Genomic DNA, 25,310 nt, shown 5'->3' with positions numbered 1-25,310 from the left:
TTGGAGGTTGAAGAAATTTTCATCCCATCGCAGCCAGTTGAGGCCCAGCTGGTGGTAAAAAGAAAGGACCCAGCCAGACGACTAGCGCAATGATGGAAACCACAGAGCGAAATGGACTTCTGGGAGATGCCTGAGGAACCCCCACCGGAGTTGCCGGACCAGCCCAGGTGGTCGAGAACCATTGGAGGTGTGAAGGGTTTCACGGCACCCCGAGATGAGAGTCTGTACAGGTAGTCCTCGACTTACAACCATTTGTTTAACAACTGTTTGAAGTTACGATGGTGCTGAAAAAAGTGACTTACCACTGGTCCTCACACTTGCAACCACTGCAGCATCCCCATGGTCATGTGGTCAAAATTCAAGCACTTGGCAACCAGCGTGCATTTATAACAGTTGCAGTGTCCTGGGGTTACATGATCGCCACTTGTGACTTTCCCAGGGGGCTTCTGACAAGCAAAGCCAATGGGGGAAGTTGGATTTGCTTAACGACCATGTGATCTGCTTAACGACCGTGGTGATTTGCTTAATGACCATGGCAAAAAGGTAAAATTGGGTACAACTCGCTTAACAACTGCATTGCTTAGTGACGGAAGTTCTGGTCTACTGTGGTCATAAGTCAAGGATTACCTGTACTGTATCACTGATGTGTTTATATCTTTGTATTTTTTTTAATCTGGATCATTAATTATAGTAAAGTATTTGAAGCATGTGTGAGCTGTCCAGTTGTAGAAAGGAGGACATGGATGGAATCCATGATCTGCAAATATTTAACAAATCATAATTCTTTGATGCAGTTCTTGCTGCTGAATCTCCAAGATTAAAAGGCTATTTCCAAAAGGGTGCCTGTAGTGGGATTATGTAAATTCATAAGATTTGATATGACACTGTAAAAATGCTTATGAATGTTTTCCTTCTATTGAAATAATTTTTAAAAGCAGCATTTATTTTCAGTTTTCACAGTCTTCCTTTGCAAGAGTTGTTTACAGTTGAATAGCCACATTCCATTCTCTGCTTCCTCCTCCCTTTGTCCACTTGACCAAGAAACAACACGGCCTGAGTTACTTCAAAGTGAACTCTTTTTCTATTGGAAAGGTTTGCAAGCTGTAATATTGGCATAATATATGCATAATATCTCTATTTTTAAACATTCTACCTACTTTTTATTTAGAGATAAGTAGAACCTAAACATATCGGTCAGCTCTACCTATTTCAGATTCGTACTGGTTCTTGTGCTGGGACTGGTAGAACCCTGTCTTCCCTGCTAACCTGGTCCACTTCAAAGAGACTTCAGGCTCCCCTTGAGCTAACACATCTTCATTTGTATAACACTGTCCAGTCCATCTAATGTTTACCAGCCAACACTGCTCTTTACCAAAACCAACAACTCCTCCACAGTAGCCATCCACCTCCCTCCTCTTCCAATTCCACCTTCCTAACGGACATTTTGTGTTGAGTCTCCACTTTCATTGCCAGCTCCAAAGACACCCCTCCTTTTTCTATCTGTGGGAAACTGTTCCATCTACCCTACTCTCAGGCTCTACTTATCAGTTAACTACAACAAAGTATCTGTGTGCCTGAATGTCTCCAATGAAAATGAGAGAGAGATGGCCTCCTTGTAGGCTATCACAATGCTAATCAGTTACTTTTGCCTATTTTGCAAAGGTTTGAGAATATAGCCAGGAATCTATAATGTGCTGTTACCCTAAGCAAGGGAAGCTCAAAGAGTGTCCTTCACAGCATATAGCTTCAACCCTAACAATAATCCAGTGAGAACTTACACCTAAAAGAACAGAGTGTGGTTTTTTCTGCAGCTAGACAAAGTTTAAATAATAAGTAAATGTAATTGTGGACCCACTGCCTAACAGACCAATCCCCAAATGACCAAGGCCTAGTTTGTGCTGAATCCAATGCCCAACCAGCTCAGACAGGAAATAAATGTTTGGAGTTCCCATGCAATTCGATATGCAGAAAATTGTTTAGTACTACTCTCAGTCTACACCTTTCCAATGGCTAGCTGCCAGGAAATAAGTTTAAAGAAGCAATAGTTGAGATCAGAGAAAATCCAAGTCCGAAACACAGCAACAGGATATTCACAGGCAAGAGCTGAGTTTCTGACAAACCTTGCCCCAAAGGGAATGACAGCAAAAAAGAATCCATGCTGAGTCTCCACCTAGTGCATAGCTCAGACTCATCAAACAGTGGCTGCAGAATCTACTCTTCTGTTCACACTCATGTGCTCTTTGGCTAGTCTCTCAAATCTGCAAAGTTCCTGGATCTTCATAAAATGCCTCTGCCTAAGTCTAAGTGGCTGAACCTATGAATCCAAGTTACTTTTCGTAGATGTGGGTGAGGGTCCTGTACATTTGCTGGGACTGTCAAAAGAGTGCAGCTGTTAGCTCCAATACTACTGAAATCTCTATTCCAGCAACAGGACCTCTGGCTCCTCTTCCTCTCCATCCTTCTCATCTGAATACATGACTATATTATCATATATACATGACAGAATGCAGGACTATAACATTATCATTCAGCATTGGAGACATCTCCCTAATTTGGCTGGGGCTTGTATATGCTATCAACCCTACTCTTTTTTTCAGTCTTCTGACTGTATTTCACCGTAGCAGACATTTCTTCTGACAAAACAGTTTGAGCAGAACCTTCATCTTAATCTCAGTTTACCAGTATATGTTTATATACTATTAAGCAAAACATAAAAGAAAAACTATAAATGAAAAAATATTTAAACCTATGTAGTTTACTTGTAAGAATACAGGTATCCAAACATGTGGGTAACATAAGGAAACAAATACCACCTGATTTAGCTGACCAGATATGGAAAACTGTGGACTAAAAAAATTGTCATTATAACTGCTCTAAGAATGTAGTTAAAAATCCAGCTTACAGCTACCAGAATCATCCTATATAGCAACAGTAAGCCTTTACCAGTCAAGCACAAGAGGCCTGGATCAGCAAGCTTATGAAATCCAATATTTGCAAAAAGTATAAACATATTTAGAAACTTCTCTGACATGGAACAAGCAAGCCAATTAGAAATCAGTAACTAAGGCTATGGAATGGAATATGAAAATAGGCATGGCTGGGCAGAATCTTGAATAAGTCATTTGCCATAACAGAGTTTTTTACATTATTATTATTGTTGTTGTTGGTTGCACACTCAGCCAGCTGTTTAGACTGGATCTGGCATTTTTATCTACCCAAGGATCTGGAATAGGCAGATGTTGTCTGATGGTGTTAAAGGTATCACCGCAGGATATAAGCTGTTCCAAGTAAACCTGCTTTTTGGAATTGACTGATGGTGATTTTGTCAATGCCAATGGTCTTCAAGTGATACTCCAGATGTTTTGGGATTACACCCAAGGCGCCTATTACTATTGGTACTATCTTTGCTTTGCAGTCGTTCACCTGGGCAATTATAGTCATTAGATACAGTACTGTGCAAAAGTTTTAGGCAAGTGTGAAAAATGCTGTAAAGTAAGAATGCTTTCAAAAATATATATTGTAATTGTTTATGTTCATCAATTTACAAAATGCAAAGTGAGCAAAGAGAAGAGAAATCTAAATCAAGTTAATATTTGGTGTGATTACCCTTTGGCTTCAAAACAGCATCAATTCTTACACTTGCACACTTTGTACTCTTACACAAAGCCAGGGATCTTGTAGGATTAGAGTCAGATGTATGATTAACCAATTATACCAAGCAGGTGCTAATGATCATCAATTTCATATGTAGGTTGAAACACAGTCACTAACTGAAACAGAAACAGCTGTGTAGGAGGCTTACAACTGGGTGAGGAACAGCCAAACCCTGCTACTAAGGTGAGGTTGTGGAAGACAGTTTCATGTCACAGGTCATACACCATGGCAAGACTGAGCACAGCAACAAGACACAAGGTAGTTCTACTGCATCAGCAAGGTCTCTCCCAGGCAAAAATTTCAAAGCAGACTGGGGTTTCAAGATGTGCTGTTCAAGCTCTTTTGAAGAAGCACAAAGAAACGGGCAATGTTGAGGACCACAGACGCAGTGGCCAGCCAAGGAAACTTAATGCAGCAGATGAAAGACACATCATGCTTACTTCCCTTTGATATCGGAAGATGTCCAGCAGTGCCACCAGCACAGAAACCAGTGGGACCCAGGTACACCCATCTACTGTGCGGAGATGTCAGGCCAGAAGTGGTCTTCATGGAAGAATTGTGGCCAAAAAGCCATACCTCCAACGTGGAAACAAGGCTAAGCGACTCAACTATGCACAGAAACATAGGAACTGGGGTGCATAAAAATGGCAGCAGGTGCTCTGGACTGATAAGTAAAAATTTGAAATACTTGGCTGTAGCAGGAGGTAGTTTGTTCGCCGAAGGGCTGGAGAGCGGTACAATAATGAGTGTCTGCAGGCAACAGTGAAGCATGGTGGAGGTTCCTTGCAAGTTTGGGGCTGCATTTCTGCAAATGGAGTTGGAGATTTGGTCAGGATCAATGGTGTCCTCAATGCTGAGAAATATAGGCAGATACTTATCCATCATGCCATACCATCAGGGAGGCGTATGATTGGCCCCAAATTTACTCTGCAGCAGGACAACCCCAATCATACAGCCAATGTCATTAAGAACTATCTTCAGCATCAAGAAGAACAAGGAGTCCTGGAAGTGATGGTCTGGCCCCCTGGTCTCAACATCATCGAGTCTGTCTGGGATTACATGAAGAGACAGAAGGATCTGAGGCAGCCTACATCCACAGGAGATCTGTGGTTAGATCTCCAAAATGTTTGGAACAACTTACCTGCCGAGCTCCTTCAAAAACGGTGTGCAAGTGTACCTAGAAGAATTGGTGCTGTTTTGAAGGCAAAGGGTGATCACACCAAATATTGATTTGATTTGGATTTCTCTTCTGTTTGCTCACTTTGCATTTTGTAAATTGATAAAGATAAACAATTACAATATATATTTTTGAAAGCATTCTTACTTTATAGCATTTGTTCACACCTGCCTAAAAGTTTTGCACAGTACTGTACACAGCTGGAATAATGGACTGGACTCAAACAGAACTAGAATCCCTGGATAGGAAGACCAGAAAAATAATGACAATGAATCATGCCCTTCATCCACGCAGCAATGTTGACAGGCTCTACTTACCAAAGAGCATAGGTGGGCGTGGAATGTTGCAAGTACACCAGACAGTTGAAGAAGACAAAAGGGCATTGGAAGAATATCTGAAGGACAGTGAAGAAGATGCACTGGAGCTAATACACCATGAGGGCTTACTGAATACTGAAGAGACCAACTGGCTTAGAAGAAAAACCAAATGAAGAATAGAAAAGAGATATGGCAAGGCAAAGTATTACATGGGCAGTACACATACACACACACACACAAACTACCAGGCAAAGCAGAAAACAACAAGACCTGGCAATGGCTAAGAGCAGGAAAGTTGAAGAAAGAGACAGAGGGGCTAATTCTGGCTGCACAAGACCAAGTCTTAAGAACAAATGCATACAAAGCCAGACTTGAGAAGACAGCAAGTGATAGCAAATACCGCCTCTGCAAAGAAGCTGAAGAAACAGTGGACCACCAACTTAGCTGCTGCAAGATTGCACAGACTGACTACAAACAATGTAGTGATGTTAACCTCTCCCAGTCTATTGCCATTGACCAGCAACTGTGTCTTCCGCTGTGCCACTGATCTTTGTACAAAGCTTCTGATATTTTTATTGATTCCTGCTATTTCTAGGCACTTGATTACCCATGTGGCAGGAAGTCGAATGCCTTCTTGTAATCAATCCAAGCTACATTCAAGTTGGTCTTCCTTCTCTTACAGTTTTCCAAAATGGTCTTGTCAATTAGGAGCTGATCTTTTGTCTCCCTGCTGTTTGGGTGGTTTCCTTTCTGCTCAGATGGAAAGAGCTCATTTTCAACTAGGTGCTATTGGACTGCATCAACTACCATACCAGTTAGCAATTTGAAAGTTGTTGATAAGTAGGTAATTGGCCTGGTGCTGCTCCTTTTGCTGGATTTTCATTATCAGATAGATTTTGCCAGATGTTAACCAATCTTCAATTTTATCTCCTTGCAGTATGTTATTAAACTGCTTGGCAATGAGTGGGTACAGAGCACTCAGATGTTTCAACCAAAATCCATGCAGTTCATCTTCACCTGGTGCTGACCAATTCTTGATATTCCTTGTCCTCTTCTCCATCATTGCTGCTGTCATTACAAGTTCTTTCATTTCAGCTTCTTTTTTATTCTTATCTACCTCCTGCTGCATTCTTCTTTAATTTCTTTGGGTTGTCCACAAAGAAGGGGACATAGCTGCACCGAGAACTGCACCCAGAACTGCACTGTTTCTTCTTTGTCAGGTGTTGACTGGTTTGTGGCAGTCTCTCCATTGATGGATTGATAGAAATGTTTCTGATTCAGCTGAAATTGGAGATTCTGCCAGTAGTGTGCAATTTGAGCTTCGTATGCTGATCTTTTCGGCTATGGGTATTATTTGCTGCTTTATTATTTCCAGTGCTTCCTTTATCTTTTTCATTTCTAGATGATATTTCTTGATCAGGTATTCTTTGGTCTTTTTGTTCTTCAACTTCTTCTCTTTCGTCTGTTCTAGCTTGCTTGCATCTGATCTTAACATGCCGATCTTATTTTCCAACCTGATCTTCCATTTTGGTGGTGCACTGTTTGGCTTTTTTTCTTGTTTGCTGATTTTGCATCCAAGGTATTCAGTTATAAGTGCAGCCATGCTGTACATCAGTGGGTTTGTTTTTTGCAGGGAGCTGGTGCTTATATTTGATATTACAATATTGGCATCGTTTAATACTTGTGCTAGCTTTTTCTTTGTAACAAGCTTCAATGCAGGCAACCTTATTCTGTTCTCTTTGTGCTATTCTAGATGCTCAGTTATTCTTTGTTTCAATTCCTTGTAGTTAGAAGGCTTTGTTCTTTCTGAGGAGAAGTCTGTGCTACTTCTGGCAAGGCTTTGATTTCTTTGCAGTTCTTCCAATTCTACTGCTGTGAATACTTTATTTTGTGTTATAAATCGACGTTGATCTGCTAGCCTCTATTCTGTTATTTCTGATTCTGGATGTTGTTCTTTCTAGAACTGGTGCATTCTTTTCAGATAACCTCTTCTTGTTGGACTTGATTTGTAATAGCAGATCATTATTTCTTTGTTTTCAGTCTTTGTATATTTGTGAGAGTAAACAACTTTTCTTCCAGTAGTTCTACAGCTGCTGGCCCTGGTTGCTCAGCTAACAGTCTTGAATCCTGTAGCCCACTTGTCACCAGTTGTCCAGGAATTAGAACACCTAGCATGGTCCTTGTTGACCTGGGTGACAACTGATCTGGTATGGGTTTCTGTAAATTGCATCTCACCATATTATTTATGGGAGAGACTCTCTTCGTCTGGTTCATTTGATGAGACCTGTTCAGTATGGTTGAATCTCTGGCATAGCTCTCATCCTCCTTGGAGCACACAAGCCCCACAAGCACATCAAGATAGTGCCTCACTGGGGGATGATGATGATGATGATGATGATGATGATGATGATGATGATGATTCTTTCTTTCTTTCTTTCTTTCTTTCTTTCTTTCTTTCTTTCTTTCTTTCTTTCTTTCTTTCTTTCTTTCTTCCTTCCTTCCTTCCTTCCTTCCTTCCTTCCTTCCTTCCTTCCTTCCCTTCCCACCCACCCACCCACCCACCCACCCACCCACAACAGCATGTAATAGCATGTAAATAGCATATAATAATAGCAAAGTGATATAATGAGTTATGATGGCTAAGAACTGAAACAAACTGCAGAGAAATAAAAAGAAGGTATTAGCAGACTGTGAAAAATGTCAATACTTTTGAGGAAATACTAAAACAAAGCAAGCAAGCAAGCAAACAAAAAAGCCAAGACATTAAAATACAACCCAGTGAGGACTTGAGCATGTTCAGTGACCAAAGAATGGTGTGGGGATGCAGGTGAGAAAACCAGGGTAGTGAGAATGAAATGAAATACTTTGAGAGGTAGCACTGCTGGCTGAACAAGATCATTCTACATTGCAAGACTATTATTTTTGCTTTTACCCTGAACCCACTACTTTATACTAATATAATTACTAGCCAGCTTGTCCACATGAAAGTTTGTAAACATGATCACATCTGACTCTTCATTTCTTAATAACTATTTCAAAAAATAGCAGGTCTATTTGGAACCAAGCTGAATGAAACAAAGATATCTATTAATCTATTAATATCATATCATACATAAAACCTATGAAATTAAGAATACAACCCCCCAGCTGTAGTATTAACCACCTAGCTAGCCAAGATGGCCAGCCATACGTTGTGATTTAATCTGAATTCATTTAATAATTATATACTTCAATGTTCTGTAATGTAGAGGAAGAAAAGCTTTAATAATGACAAAGAAAAGGAAAGTGTGAAGAGATGCTCACCACAGGACTTGCACGAGCAGAACTAGTTCTAGAAGATGCCCGAGATTCTGAGCCAAGGTAGCAACTGTATTCTGAAGGCTGTGCACATACACACAAAAGAATGCATCAAGGAGAGATGAAAGGAAGAACAATTAGAATTGCATAGAGCAGAAAGTTGGCAAGCATTTCTCATAATAGGATGACATAAGCATACATACATACGCTCTTGTACTGCAAACCATTAAAAAGGAGCAACCATAAATTAATTTTCTTTAAACAATTTTGTTAGCCTACTGTTGGATCATGACTCAATGTTTCCACTCATTCCTGCAAGATTGGTTTCAGATAAAAGCTGAGTTTTTATCAGCTTCACAGAAACTGAGTTGTGATTTCTATATGGTTCCATCTGTATTCTTCCCAATGTTCTGGCTTTTCAGAAGGATTCATTCTTGATTTAGTCCTTCTGTCAGAGCAGTGGCCAAACAACCGAGAAAACTGTCACTGTTTCACATCACATCCAAACTGAGATGATTGCTTTGTTTTTTTCCTAATAAGCAAGATTTGGTTTAGAACACTAGCTGGTTAGAAGAGAAACAAACCAGGAATTGTTTGTTTGGCTCCATTACCCTGGAGCCTGTAATTTCACTAGGAATTCCATTGTCAGGGGCAGGTTGCAAAGGTAAAAGGCAAGGACGAAGAAAAAGATACAGATCGAGAACTTGCTAAACAATTGTCTTGGTAAACAATGTAACTGAAAAACCCAACTGCATTATAAAGAACAGTGTCCAAATTCTGAACAAGAAAATATTACTGGCAGCTACACTTATAACCAATATTCCACTAAGAAGAAGAAATAAGGTCACAAAGCCAATTTAACAAAACATGAACTAAAAGCACTACAGCAAGATTCCAAGTATTAAAGATTTTGTCCTACAAAAATGAATGCACTTTTAAAAACAGAACCAGAAAAGAATTTGTAGATTTATCTGAAGATTCAGAATTACCAGCAGCAGGAAAAAATAAATGAAATTAAAAGAAAATGGGAACAGATTTCCTATTGTAGTGTAAGGCAAAGATGAAAACCACCATCCCCACTCCAACATATTGTGAAGCTGTCTTTGTTTTTCTGAATTGTCAGAAAGCATGCAAAATGAAAATGAGATTAGATTTTTTTGTGGTTGTGGCTATGTTCCTCCAATTCTTTTATACTCAGTACCTTGGATTTATTATGCAATCCTGTTGAACAAATGCAAATCTTTTCACATATTTTCAGATTCCGATTCTGTCTGATCTGATTACTACACGGAATCAGAAACTGGGATCAGATTAAGGACAAAACAAATATAAATACATCAAGAAAGGACCAGAAACATGGCCCTTAATTGGAATACAAGTCAAGATCCTAAGTTAAGCAGTACTGTTTATTAGGATGGCCTAATTTTAATAAATTGCAATGTGGCCCCTCTCAATTAAGGGACACTATCCCACCAATGAAAAATACTTATATCAATTAATTTTAAGCCTGACCTAGCATGTATCCATACATCAGTATATAACCAAAATCCTCCAAATAGTAAAATTTTTAGATCACATTCTAGAAGACACAGTCACAGACACAGAAACACAACCATGAGGAGATTACACCAATATATAGTAAAGTAAGTCTTAAGGCATTCCAGAAACTGAGATACAAGATAAAATTTGAAGATGCTATTTTACCTTTTTTGTAATAAAGACCTGTTCCTATATTTCAATCTCTTCAGCCAATGAAGAAACTGTCTTAGCAATAGTTGACATATGCCAATTCTGTGGAGGCATGCATCTATCTATCTGTTTATCTTGGGGGAAAGTTTGTTGCCCATAAAAAAGCCTCTGGATTTTGAGGCAACGAATCATCCTGGACTAAGACAAAAGATTGTGGTCTGCCTTGGGTAACCACTGAGTTGGCAAGAATAAGATCAAGATGGTGCTTTGGAAAAATAATGCTGAAGAAACATCTAAAACATTATTCAATTTGCTCATGGGAAGAATTGGATTATTCCTGCTAGAAATTCAAAGTTTTCAAATCTTGAATTACATCAAGTTTACACCTATTAACTAGTAACAAAGGCTATGACTATTAATTTCCTATAGCTCAATTTGGGGAACATGTTAAGACATGGAAAAGGTTTGGAAAAAAAAAAAAAAACAAACTAGAGTCTCTGTGCTAAACAAATCATGGAGAGAGCCATCCTGTTTGGACAAAAAGAAGAAATAAGCACAGACTGAAAAGTGTGCCTTGTGAACTAGCAAGCTTATTCATTTGGTTTGAAACTATATTATACTTACTATACTGTTCACTATCAATGAAATAATGACCTATCATGAAAAACATAATGCTTTTGCTTTTCAGTAATAGCAAGCAAATAATTTTGCCTCCCAAAGACAACCCCCCCCCACCAAATGCGACAAAATATAAGGTTACATATGCATAAATCATATTTACAAGATCACAGCTTTTCTATCAAATCATTAAACATTATGTTTGGAGACAATGATCAAATTGCCTACAATTTCCAAAGGAAAGAAACCAATATTGACAACGATAGAAATGTCTATGGACATTTAGTCATATTACTAACCCTGAAGCTTCCACGGCTATACACTGAGATATGTTCATCTTCATCTGAAGCCTAAGAAAAAGCAAGTAAAGAATGTCACCAGAGACAGTTTTAAAAGGTATGTGTTTTACATACTGAGCCAGTAAAATGAAAAAAGTCCTCAATCACATAAATTAGTCCTGAACATGCCATATCCATTCAAAGAAAAACAAGCTTTAGAAAAACGACTTAAGCATCATTAGCTTACCATCCTTTTTACAGGCAACTAAAAAACCTCTAGCTAAAGCTAAAAGAAATGTATATTACTGTCTAGCATCTACCAAAGCTCTTGTTGTTAATTAATTACGATTACTAAGCATATGCATCAATTTTAGCCGTGTTTGAGAGAGTACATCAAAATCATACGTGCTTTCTTTTGCATGAATCCCTTCACCATTATTACTCAGCATTATATGTAGTTCTTTCAACAGTAATGATGCTCATTACTGACTAGAATGGCATTTAAGCTTGGATTTGAAAGCAGGGCTTGACAGCATTTTTTTCATAATGGTTTAAGTATGAATCACTGATAGCCTACACCACAATGTAAATTTAACCATGTTAAAACTAGAGAAAACCTGTGCAAGAAACTAAGTAGTCCTATCCTCCTTTCCAGTTTAAATTTAAAGAAACAATGGTTTTGCTTTAATTATTTTCCAAAGAAGATGAATATGGTTCAATCTAATTATTCATTTTAAAATAAACGTTTCTTATAAAACACAAATAATACTAACCGAGGCATTTCTTCTGGATTTATGGGAGTAACGCTCATTGTCTTCCTACCAAACCAGGAAGAAGAAAAGGGAAAAGAGGGAAGATGTAGAAGCGTGAGCTGATATTACAAAAGATCATAGAAGCTTGGAAAGACAGCACAGAATATTTTATTATATAAGAGTTCTACCCCACTTAAATCTAATTCTCCTATATGGAAAGCATTGCAATCTTACATGTTTAGAGGTTAATTTGGCAGACATATGGAAACTTAAATCCTTTACTACAAGAATATAATTTTTGTTTTAGTTCCACATCAGAATCGTTCCTTCTTGAATTACTTCTCAGCCTTTAGTTGAATTGATTAATAAATACAATATAGCTATAACAGATCATGCCCTAGGAACATGGGGTGGAGGGGTTGCCTTCAAGTCAATGTTGACTCGTGGCGACTGCCTGGAGAAGTCCCTGCAGTTTTCTTGGCAAGACTTTCAGAAGTGGTTTGCTCTTGCTTGCTTCCTAGGGCTGAGAGAGAGGGACTGGCCCAAGATCACCCAGCTGGCTTTGTGCCTAAGGCAGGACCAGAACTCATGGTCTTCTGGTTTCTACCCTGATGCCTTAACCACTACTGCAAACTGGCTCTCTAGGAACACTACCAATTATTGAAAGAGACATCCCATTTTTCTCCTGGATTTCTTTACAATATGTTTTTATTTTTTAAAAAATCATTTTTTTGGAAAACAGATACAATAAGACTTTGAATTTTTTTTCTTATAGGGACATTGTATGAGCTTTGAGATACTTTTAATATATACCTAGTTGCATTACTGGTTATGTTTTTTTGAAAAATAAAAAAAACAACCTTTTAAAGTTGACACAAATATATCAGTAGCCTTGGTCATATATTACAAATGATACTATCTTTGATTAGTCATTCTGCATGACCTAGTTTTTAAAAAGTTTGTTAAGCATCTGATAATATTAAATTATTAACTGACATTCTGGATACATATTCAGCAAAACATTGGCGGTCTCACTGGATGCAGAAAAGGCCTCTGATGCAGTGCAGTGGAAATGTTTGAAGCAAGTCAAGCCTAAATATGGATTTCCTTCATTTCTGTACTAATTAGATACTGACTTCTTTTTCTTCAGTTATTACAAATGTAATTATCTCTTCAAAAGTATCTCATGGAACACATCATGGATATCCTTCATCTCGCCTTATTTTTAATTTGGTATCTCAACTATTGGCCTGCTTTATTGAACAAGCAGAGGTCACTTCAGCTATGACAGTGGTTAAAGTAGGATATAAGCTGCTATTATATGCCAATTATATATTATGAATTATTGATAATTATTTTCTATGTCAAAAATTAAATATATTATGTAACCGTTTGCTAATTTCTTAGGTTATTTAATTGAAAGTAGTACACATATAAACTCTACTGTTTCTATGAAAATGTGTAATAGTTGGGTTTTCAATTGTTGCTTGAATTCACTTAAATATCTAGGAAGAGGGGCAAAAAATTTTTAATTTGTGAATGTAAATATATCAAAAATTTTGTCCCAAATAAAAATAATCATAGATTATTAAAAATCCCACTGAGTTTATGGGGAAAGAAAAATTATAACAATTATTTTTTTTAATGAAACACAGATAATCAAGTAAATAAGCCAGTATAGGGACAATTAGAAAGTTATTATGTTATGTCTCTGGCACTATGGCAGAAGCTTGGCTTCATTTTTAGCCACAATTCTATTATACTTCCAGCATTAAAGACTGCAACGCACATCTGGAAGATATTGGATAGAAGTATAATTTCAATCTTTGCAAATTTATTCAAACATTCAATACAGTAAATAAATTTCTTCAGATTTATTCAAATTCAAACATTGCAAATTTATCCTCTGCGATAATCCCAGTTTGAAAATTGCAGATAAATCTCTTTTGGTTTTGGAAGTTATGGGCTATTAATGGGAATATTAATAGTTTAGATCATCTTACTGACCAATTAAGTTTTTAAACCTTTTGAGCTTTGCAAGTGGAATCTGAATTGCTTAAAAGTGCAGAAGAACAGCTTATTCAAATAAAATATATCTATATTTCACATTTGGTTAAGTTGCATAAGTAGTAGCTATCTCTTGAACTACTACTAGTATTTGAATATGCTTTTGATTATTCTAAGTCTGCAGTATTTTTAATATACAGTTAAGGGGGATCATCCAAATTATCTGCAAGATCTCTGTAACAAAGTGTTGGAATATTCCATATTAATACATCAAACAAATTATTAGAAGAATATTGAGTACCTTTCTTTTGATCTTAACATGATACTAATTTAACAAAAGATATTTTCCCATTTATTGGACACCTCAGAATATGGTTTCAAGACATGAATGTACATTTGAAATATATACCAAAACCATGGTATATCACAATATGAATAATTATGGATTTACTGAGCATCTGGGGACAACAACAGCAACCTCTTTGATTTTGGAAAGACAGCACTGCCCCAGATTTACATTCTGGATCACTGACATGTTTGCTTTATGTTGAAGAACTGTCACTTGATTGATGTAATAGAAAGGCTGATCAATATTATTCTACATGATCAAACTGCAACAATGGGTTTAAAGGCTGGGCTGAAAATTTCTTATACATAATACATTTTCATTCCCTTTTTACTCTTTTTTTAATTTATGTCCTTTTTCTCCTTGCTCCTTTAAAGCAATAAATAAATAATAAAAGCACAAAATCTACTTAGATTCAACAACACTGCACTTGAGAACAACAACAAATGCAAAGAACGATAATTAGTCATTATTAGGTTCACTGGCACCCTGGACCTCCAAAATGTGTAAGAGGAATACACACACACACACACACAGACAAAAAAACTAAACGAGAGGAGAAACACCTAAAACAATGAACAGGTATGTCATCCAGTGGCACTGTTTAGGGTCAGCAACATTCAGTTGGGAAATGAAGAATTAGATTAACAGCCACAGGTTACTGTGACTTATTTTCCAACAGAATTGCTCATATTCACCATACTAGTTAAGTCCAGGTGGTGAAATCTCAAGGTCACCTGGGATTAGGTGGGTAGGGTTGCCTATGGGTAGGGTTGCTCTGCCAAATGTGGGCTGGATTTTGTCTCTCTGGCTTATTCAAGTTGCTAGGAAAATGACAAGAAGCTGCATTCAAGATGTAGAGGGGTGATCTGGATGAAGGTCATATCATCTTTCTGGTCTTGCAAGATCTCTGGTTCTGCTGGATGGGAAAAGTGTAGAATTCTTTGTCATATCAAACCATTTGCTGGCACTCAATACCATTGCTCATGATTCCCTTCATCACTTTTTGCAAGCATAAGGGAGCCTATTTTACTGTAATTCCATTCCTGAAGATCCAGCTTTCTATTTAGATGAAACCACAGGAGAAGATTTGGGGTGAGGTATCATCAGTTATATCTCTTTACCCCAGGCCAAACAGGGATGGCAGTCCTGACCCAATGCCTGGGGGCTATGAGGGACTGGATGGGACAAAGCAGGATCAAGTTGAATCCCAACAAGACAGAGTTGCTGTCTGTCCCGAAGCCTTCAGGCTTTAAGCTAGTTCTCTCTCTGGCTCAAGACAGGGGTGTGAGATCCACATCTATAAGTGCCAAGCAACAGACCTTCTGCTTTAGGCAGAAACTCACCTAGTTTCAATAAGGTTCAACACCTACTAGAAGTGGCCAACATAATGATAAACTGACTGAGATGCTTGCCTATAAAGGAATTGAAGTAGATACTCAGATGTTTAGAATTCTGATATTGGTATTTGGTGGTCTACTTTACAGATCAATATTCTACCTCAACAGACGGAAAAGGCTTTTCACAAGATTTTCCTTGCCAAAACCATGAGGCTCAAGTCATAACCAAAAGAAACGTTCTGTCCAATTCATCTTGTGTTCACATGAAAAGGTTTCTCCATATTGTAATGCTATTTTAGTTCCTACCTATAAGTAGCTTCCCTATATGGAATACTAACTATATTTTAATATGAAAGGAGCCCTTGATAACACTGGTAATTTGCTGTTAGAAATTGCTGAAGATGACCAGACATAGAGCACAAGAATTAGTATACCTTTCAGCATATCCTCACTTACTCAATTTTCATAATATGGTTTTACCTAGTCTTTTCTCCTGTCCAAAACTGATTCTACATTTCTTAGATACTAGGAGATCTATTCCCCATCATTCTGTCCTAATTTATTTCAAGAAAAAGAGTTAGCAAAAAATGGGAATGAGTAATGCTCCATGATTTGATTTTTATAGAATGCCTGGGTTTTTAATCATGACAGGAAGTAGTACTGTGCATGCTTCAAAAATGATTGAGAGGAAGTGCTTTGACCTCAGGTGACCATAGCACCTCCCTGCTATTCATTAAAGCAGAGTTAGTTTGATCTTTTTCAAACTCATATGGAAGCCTGAAAAAAGATGGGCTGCTGTCTACTGAGGTTTGGGTACATGCTCACTCAAGGACCAGAACACTTCCTCTCAATCACTTCTGAAGCATGCACAGCCTCATTAGGATACAAGTTCTCTAAACACACTTGCACTGATTTAGCATTCCACATTACAGGGTAAATGTTCCCAGTTGAGATCACACCTCTTGCCCTTGGAGACATGCTTCCAGGACCATACATAATGGATTGGGTTACATAACTGGGCTATCCTATTTTTCCTCTATTTTTAAAGCTTTTTATTGCTCTTATTGCTTTGTTTAATGTTGTTCATTACAAAGGATTACAAATAAACTGACACAGTCCAACGTTGTACTTTGTGGGACTACTAGGAAGCCTGCTTGCTCTGCTTGTGAGAGAGTTACACAACTTCTCCTGAAAGGCAATGAATGTCCCTGTCTACAAGCTCCAGAGAATGGTCCCATCCCTTAGTAAAGTTATAAAAACAGAAATCTATGATAAGAAATTTCCAGTTTTTCAAAACTAGGAGCTGAATACATCCTGAATTGTTCCTCTCTAAGACATTATGTTTCAGTCTTACAGAACTTATTATTCTCTCATTTGAACTGTCCAGTTGGTGAAAGATTCTAGAAAAAACAAAATGTTCTGATTTTCTTGATCTATAAGAAATCAAATGATGAATAACTTGGCAAACCTATAAATGAATATTGTGCTGTTAAATCCTCTTTGGCCTAACAATCTCAGTAACTGTTAGGATAGATATTTTTCAGCAATATTACTAGAATCCAGAAAATTGTTTTGGGTTAAATAGTTTCTAAGCATCAGCATTCCCCAAACTATCAGTCCTTTAAGTATGGGAAAACAGTTAATAACTGGAGTTCAGAAATATAAATATTTGATAATACTGGATTTTTAACAAAGCCTACCATCCACTGCTCGATGTCACCAAACTTTGTACCCAGACCGTAGTATTTCTATGAATAGAAGAGGAAGGAAAGGTGAGAAGTATTGAATATACAAATTTAAGACACGTCACCTCTAGAGATTTTGCACTGATTGCTTCGAAATGCTTGATTTAATACAATGTTAATGTACCACAATCACAAAGGAGTTTTATATGTCTGTCCATACTGACTGGGTCTATTGCAATTGACATTCTCTTCTAATCAAGGTAGGACCAAAAAAAATCTTAAATGAACAAACTTTGAAAGGAACACTTCAATTTTCTTGAAATTCAGAGCAGGGTTCAACATACCAAACAAGTATTTAAGCTAAAATGGCCATAGCATTTGCTGTAGCAGCAGCAGCATCCTTTTTTAAAGAGTACTGAAGTACATATCTAATTCAGCTACCTGAGCCATTAAGAAAAGGCAACATCACCTGGCTAAAAGATATGCACTAGAAATTTAAAAGGAAATGGCAGACCTTGCAGTCAGAGCTTGTTTCTTTTCTCAAGACATGATTAGGTCAAGTTCTTTTTGTGCCCAGTGTGACACTAATACTTTGCAGGTTCAAATGTACAGAAAAAGCACAGCATGAGCAATATGCAATATATCAATCCCTGAAACTTCCACAAGATTAGAGAGTCTACAAACTAACTGTAACAAAGGAAGGCATTATGGTCACAATCTAAACCATAAGACATGAGGATAAAAGAGAGGATGGGGGAAGATTAGCCAGAGGTGATCCTTCAAGTCCAAAGGATATGGAGTTATTGTGAGCAGGCTAAAAGATAAAAAAAGAAGTACAAATATTTTAGAGAGAGAAATGTCATTAGCAGTGATCTACAAAAAATAAAATTTTAAATGGATTATGGTGGAAACTTAGTTTAACCAATAATCTGAACATGTAAACCCAAGACATAACACAGAATGAGAGAACACAGATACCAAGGGGAAGAGACTGGCAGATTAGAATGGAAAACATTCTGAATAGAGTGCATGTTCACGCCTGTGCGTTTACAGGAAGTGAAAGGAATTCAACACTGTTTTGAAAAATAAACATGCATGAAAGACCATGCTCCATTCTTGTTCTGCACATCTGCAGGAAGAGGATGGGGGGGGAATCTATTCTGCCTTAAAGTACCTCTAAAACCTACTAACACTATGTTGCTAACTTCTGTAATACTAATGTTATTTGTAGCAAACACTAACTGTAAGTCATAGTAAATGCTCACTGTTTAAAATCACTGAGGCATAAATTTCATTTTTTCTCAAGTTTATCTTAGCAAAGATGCAAACTGCTTAAAGACAGTGAAATAGTAATGAAATGATGAGACTTCATAATAGGGCATTATGTGAAGTACATTTTATGCTCAAAGCAGCTTGCAGGGCAGCTCGAGAGTAATGGCCCAAAGCAATCCAGGGAGTTTCCATGGTTGGGGGCGGACTCAGCCCTGAGTCTCCCCAGGCCTAGTTTAATACCTTAATCATTACCTCATTATGAAATTACTGAATATCTTTAACACATGTACAAGTATATAATGAGGATAAGGGTGAGAAAAAAACAACTGCAAAATATAGTGGTTGTTTCTTTCATTTCATCAGCAGCAGTTTCCTGAGCGAAATTAACTGGGCTAGAAGGTAAATAACCACAAATTGCTCTTGAATGAGGTAGCAAGCAAGCATGTTGTTCTCAGAAGCAAATATTTTTAAATAATGCATAGGAATGAATAGAAGCAATTATTTGCATTTTTCTTCCATATCAGTAACTGTTTTACACCAATTAAAAAAACCTATTTTTAAAGGAAAACATTTGTGATCACAATAAGAAACAGAACCGAGGTAGTTGAGGAAGTCTGATCACTAGAGGTGGTTTGAATTCTGTTAAACATAACTCTGTGACAACTTTATAAACATATTTTGCAGCAGTACTCACCTCACTGCTAGCAATAGATTTTATGGTTCCCCCCCAGCCCCCAGGTTCTGATTAAAGCACTACAAAAACTATAAAACTGATCTAATCAGAAATAGAAAAATGGTGAGACAGAAAAATGTCAATGTACACTGCAGGCAAAGGCAGCTCAAAGCTTTCAAATTTCAAAAAGGCATCTCCTAAACATAGCACAAGACTGAAGCAGTCCAGCAAGAAAACAAAGGCAAGCATTTCAGAAACAGCTTAATTTGCATACCCAACTGCCATTTTCAAGAAGTATTAGCATGTAAATCACCCAGTGAAAACATGCAGAAGAAATCATTCAAAAAATTAGTCTGATTGTCACAATCCCTTTTGATTTTTGAGATGAAATAAATAGCAGCAGGTTTATTAATGAATATATTTCAAGTAAGGTTCTTCATATATCAGTAAAACAAAGGATTCCCAAATGTAGAATTTTTATACTGCAAAGTTTTCAAATATTAAACAAAAATCAAAATTTTCACTTGAATATTATTATTCCAATGCAACAAAATAGTGCAACTTTAGAGACACTATTTAAAAAAAAAAAACAGCTACAGTTTTTAAAAAATTAAATATATGTACTACCCTGCCCCTGAAAGACCTTTCTCATGCTTTCTTTTCTATATGCTGACCAGTTATGAGATAATGCTATAGTATGATTCTAATAACAAGTAGCATTACACTGGCACTTATTATTATTATCAGATTTTTATCCTGCCTTTTATTTATCTATATCTATATTGTCAACTCAATGCAGTGAACATACCTAATTCTCTTGCCTTCTATTTTCCCCACAATAACAACAACCTTGTGAGGTGGGTTGGGCTAAGAGAGAGTGACTAAATCACCCAGTTGGCTTTCCTGCCTAAGAGAGGCCTAGAACTCACTGTCTCTTGATTTCTAAGCCAGCACTTGTCACCGCTACACCAAACTCTCTCTCAGCTTGTTACCTAAATATTTGACAATACCTACAGATGGAGAGTTCTTAGAGGTTCAGTCACATATAGACTGCTCCAATTCCGATGCTTGCAAATTCAATAACATATCAGAAACTAATGGAAATAGTATTAATGGCTACCCAGAGAATTTAAACAAATCCTGTATTATGTACTGTTTATTTGGGTGTTTCTTATCTGTGATTCTTCTTTAATCATATAGTAATAGCTGCTTTATTTGGATATGCAATGAAGAGATTACAATAATTCTTCTTGGTTTAGGTTATGTTAAGAACAGATCTTCATGTGGCTTACAAAGAAGTGAAAATATTTTAAATATAAATTTCCAAATAAAATGGGCTACATACATAACGTATTTAACTAATTGTTTCTCAAGAATCAATAATCAAAGTCCTAGTGCAAGAAAACAAAAGCATGCAATCTCATAGCAGACTAAGAAAGCCCTACCTTTTGAACTTGATAGATCTATAATTGGTAGAGGAGGAAAAAAAGGAGAAATATATCAAGGCAAGAGTGTTTTCAGAACATACATTATACAATGCATTTTTCCTATATGCTAGTAAATGAGAAAACAGGGATGAAAAACACTTCCAAAATGCAAAACTGGAATAAGAGACAGAACGTGTTATGTACTTAGAATGGTTTTTGGATGTGATATGGTGCCGTCAGAGGCTCAAGCAAACACTCTTCTATGGGGGAAGGGTATCCTATTTGGGACACACCACTGCATAAGAATAAGTATTAGATCTGGGTGGAAGTTATGCTTACATAAATAATACAAAATTATCAGTCCCCACCCAATATCCATATATCCATGTTCCAAGTAACAGAATACAGGAAACTCCCATCAAATTCTTATTAAACTCCAACTTAAAATTCACTAGTAAATAAAATTATGAAATTTGTAAAGCTTTACAAGGTTGACACAACCCAAAACAAACTTCTCACTTTTTTTTCTCAAAATGTAAGATGAAACAAGTGTTTATGTTGTACTAAATTGTTCACAGTGCTTGTCTCCATCTAAACCTACATGAACATCAAAATCTGTTTTCCCCACCCTTTCCTCTTCTAATTTTTACTTCTGCAGAAGCTTCCAACACTGAAAGACCATGAAAACAACTTTCTTCTTGTTATTTAATCTAAATGATACAACAGGCATTTGCCATGCTAATTAAATTTAAGCACTGCATAATTATACTCAAAATGTATCACTTACACCTCTGTTTAAGTATACACTGACTATATCTGTGATAGTTCAAAGCATCTCTTTTAAACTTTTTTATTTTATATAACCAGTAAGGAGACCCAGACTATGCACTCATGTGTTAATGGAAATTAGTTCAGAATAAAAGAACTTTCATGTTCAGAAACTAAGATTTTATGGATCTTCTTCCTTAAGTGAAAGAAACCAGTTAGCCAGCAGAAGGCTCTGTTTCCAGGATGTCTATTTTTAATTTTCTAGACACCTCCCCTGAAACCCTGAATATACTTCATGCCAAAGTAACATGCTCTCTTTTTTGACAGATTGACTAGCGTAGTTGAGCAGGAGCATGTAGTTGTCATAGTATATCTTGGTTGTAGAAAGGCACCTGAGAAAGACTCCCATGAGATCCTAGTAAAGAAAATTGGCAAAATGTAGGCAGGACTGCTACAACTAGATAGTTACAGATCTGGTGGAAAAACCATAGTCAACAAATGTGCCTCAATGCCTCTGTGTCAAGCTGAAAGGGGATGGCAAGTGGCATATGGCAAGGCTCCATCCTAAGCCCTGTACTGCAATGTATTTATAAATTACTTGGGTGATGGGTTAGAAAATATAATTAGCAAATCCTTGGGTGATACAAAGCTAGGGAACACCTTAGAGGATAATATATTTGGGAAGGAAAAATTAAGGCATGAGTGTAGGATATGAGTCCCATGTGAAAAAGAGCTGAGAGTCATAGTGCATCACAAACTGAACATGCAGCTGCAAATAAACCAAACGTATCTGAGGTTACATCAATAGAAGTATAATGTCAAGATCATGATAAATTATTGTGCTTTTCTATTCTACTTTGGAATATTTTGTCCAGTTCTGGGTGCTATATTTTATGAAGGATACTGACAAACTGGAGAGTGTCCAAAAGAGAACAATCAAGATGACAAGGTCTGCAATAAAAAGCTTATGAGGAGGCACTGGGTATGTTTAGCTTGGAGAAGAGAAGATTGTGGGGAGACAAAATAACTCTCTCTAAGTACCTGAAGGGCTGTGATGTGGAAGATAGGGCAAATTTGTTCAAAGTTGTTCCAGATGACTGGAGAAGGGTCAATAAACTTAAATTACAAGGATGCAAATTTCAGTTGAATATCAGGAAAGAATTCCTAATTGTATAAGCTGCTCAACAATGGAATAGACTTTCTTGGGAGGAAGTGGTGGTGGTGGTAGTGGACTCTTCTTTGGTGGTAGAGTCTAAAGAAAGGCTAGAAGGGTATCTGCCAGGGATGCCGGAGGAGAGGATTCTTATACTCAACAGGTGGATGATGCTCCATGTACCTTCCAATTCCTATATTCTATGATCCAAGTAAGCTGATCATTCAGTTAGGCTATTTCAAAGACTGAAGAACTCCTTGAACAAATAGTGGGCAGGATGCAGAGTTCTCTCTTCACCAAAGTATTGGCTACCAAAAATATAGTTTGCAGAGTCAAGACTTTGAGGAAGATTCAGGTGAGGCAACGAAAGATTCTCTTAACTGCCTTAAGGCCCTAGAAGAGAATCTGCTGAGGAAGAATTTATTTAAAATGCTGCCTTAAGGAGCCTCCTAATATATCACAGGGAATCCTCAACTCTATTTTCCTAGATATTTGAGATTGCTGTGATACTAACTTGGTACAGCTGGGTTACAAGATCCAGCTCAATTTCCAAGTAATAAGCTTTAGGAAGCTCAAGTTTTGATACAGGAAGAGATCTTGCTTTAAGCCAGTTACCTCAGGAAGGTAACAGAACCAACTGGCATACTGACAGATTTGTGAAATAGTACTTCGTATCTAAAGCTACTTTATAGCTAGGAAGATTAATCCTTTGGAAGATTCTGGGGCTTGGCAAAATGGGAAGGAATGCATAGCAAAATCCTTTCAACCCATTTGCAGAAAATGAATCCATGATGCTGACACTGCCCTCTACTTGAAGAAGATACGTTGAGGATTCAGGGTCCTGGGTTAATGATGAGTTTTGGCCCATTCTTTCTGGGCATATAACTGGATGGAAGTATGAAAGAATGAAAAGACGTACAGTATGAGGATTCCACCACCAGAAGAGCTACAACAACAGTAAGACTAAATAAGGTGGGGAAAGACAGAAAAGACTCCATCTACAATTGTTATGGGATAACTTTCACACGTTCATCTTTACTGTCTCAATTCACATTAATTTTAAATGGACCACACTAAAATGTGGTTAAGTAAAATTAATGTAATTAAGTTATACATATAAAACAGCTACTTTACATATAGATCACATACTTTAAAAGCAGTTTCTTTTTTCCTGATTCTATCACAAACCAACCACGAGTAATAAAAGAGCCTCCTCAAACTGGGAGAATAGAATATATGTAGCTCAGGGTTGAACTGTAGAGTCCTTGGGGTTCTCCGGGCTTGGTTATTTTCTTGAAAATGTTTCGTTACCTGGCTAGGTAACATCTTCAGTGCTAGAATAGAGTGGGGTTTGCTCTCTGTTTATATACAGTGGCATGCCCTGCCAGTGTTGGGTAGCTGCGTTCCCCCCCCCGCCCCACCCCAGTTCCTTGATTAGGTATTGTTTACTGCTTGATTGTATGTCTGGTGATAATCCAAAAATGCGAGGCAATTCCTGGAAGCTTGGCAGCCATCAACAGACACATAGAGATAAACAACATCTACACACTATTTAAAAGAGACAATAAAAGGAAACAAAAGACCAGAACATCTCCTCACCAGCAATTATCACCCAGAAAAGCAGAGATTAATACCAAGATTATCACCAGACATGCAATCAAGGAGTAAACAATACCCTAATCAAGGAACTGGGAGTGGTGGGGAAACAGAAAGCAAACCCTATCCCATTCTAGCACTGAAGATGTTACCTAGCCAGTAATGAAACGTTTGCAAGAAAGCAACCAAGCTCAGAGAACCCCAAGGACTCCACTAACTGGGAGAAACTTATGTAACTGTATGTACTGGACATACAGAAACTGTATGCCCAATTTGTGTGTAGGTCCAATGGCACCAGTCAGAGGCAGGGAGCCTCACAATTAACTTACAAATAGGGTTTTTTATTATAAAAATAACAATTACTATAAAAACGAGTTTTTATTCCTTTTCTGAATTCTTAAACACTATTTTACTCATTTATTTCCTAATTCTTCCCTTCTCTTCTATGATTTTCAACTTTACAAGCTATAATTTCTTTTATCTACTTATTTCTTTACGTTAAGTTTCCTTAATTCTGTCCCCATTGGAATTTTGCCTGGCCATCCCTAGCCTATCCAATTTCATAGTCACTTTCATGGTTTGTCAAATATTGGGTGTGAGTAGTGGTGCAGCCTCTCCTCAAGAAATACTGCTTGTCCCTACAATACTGGAGAACTATAATTGTCTCCAACTTCTTTTTTGTGGGGGAAAGGCTATAGAGAAGGTTGTGAGATGCAGCTGCACAGAGTTCTGGAGGAAACATTATCTAGTCCCTTTTTAATCAGGTTCAGAACTGCATTGGTCACACCTGTGGATAACCTTTGGCGATACCACGATAGAGGAAGTACAACCTTTCTAGAACTGCTTGACTTCTCAGCAGCTTTTAAATCATCAATCATGGTGCCCTCCTGGACAATCACCAAAGGTTGGGAAGGGGGGGGCATTATAGTGCAATAGTTCTCTCCCTTCCTGAGGGGGCAGTTCTTGTCAATGGAGGCAGTAAGTAAGAAGTTGAGCCAGAGCCCCCTCAAATATGTGGAATCATAGGGCTCTGCACTCTCTCAGCTCCTCTTCAACATCTAGCAGGTATCATAAGTACCTGGGCTGAACAGGTGATCCGACTGAGGTTCCATCTCAGTGTTTGGGGGATGTTAGAGTCAGGAAGGGGAACAACATGCTTAGGGTCAATCCAAGCAAAATGGAATGGCTTTGGGTGAGGAAGCTTTCCAATTCCACAGACATTCCATCTTTAGTTCTGGATGGGGTCATTTATTTATGGCTT

At 37.5% G+C, this 25,310-nt stretch overlaps 1 protein-coding gene across 31 annotated transcripts in view; it reads right to left on the bottom strand.

The window, feature by feature from the left end:
• The window catches only part of LRRFIP1 (LRR binding FLII interacting protein 1), a 91,577-nt gene that overhangs the window by 41,749 nt on the left and 24,518 nt on the right, over nucleotides 1-25,310 (bottom strand). For 10 of the 31 annotated variants that reach the window (XM_088135554.1, XM_088135547.1, XM_088135548.1 and 7 more), the window contains 5 exons: nucleotides 20,551-20,568; nucleotides 17,176-17,223; nucleotides 11,804-11,848; nucleotides 11,052-11,102; nucleotides 8,452-8,529 (listed from right to left, as the gene is read on the bottom strand). The exons of 6 other annotated variants lie outside the window; for them this stretch is intronic. In XM_088135554.1, the coding sequence (XP_087991680.1) occupies nucleotides 8,452-8,529; nucleotides 11,052-11,102; nucleotides 11,804-11,848; nucleotides 17,176-17,223; nucleotides 20,551-20,568 (240 nt within the window). The remainder of the gene's footprint in view (nucleotides 1-8,451; nucleotides 8,530-11,051; nucleotides 11,103-11,803; nucleotides 11,849-17,175; nucleotides 17,224-20,550; nucleotides 20,569-25,310) is intronic. 15 more of the 31 variants (XM_088135542.1, XM_088135549.1, XM_088135563.1 and 12 more) reach the window with 9 other exon arrangements.

The sequence above is a fragment of the Python bivittatus genome, unplaced genomic scaffold (genome assembly GCF_059951505.1).
Source record: "Python bivittatus isolate LINGU-HERP-01145 unplaced genomic scaffold, Pbiv_v1 ctg000200_np1212, whole genome shotgun sequence".
NCBI lineage: Eukaryota > Metazoa > Chordata > Lepidosauria > Squamata > Pythonidae > Python > Python bivittatus.
Note: the sequence above shows the minus strand (reverse complement) of the source record. Positions and strands in the feature narration are given on the sequence as shown.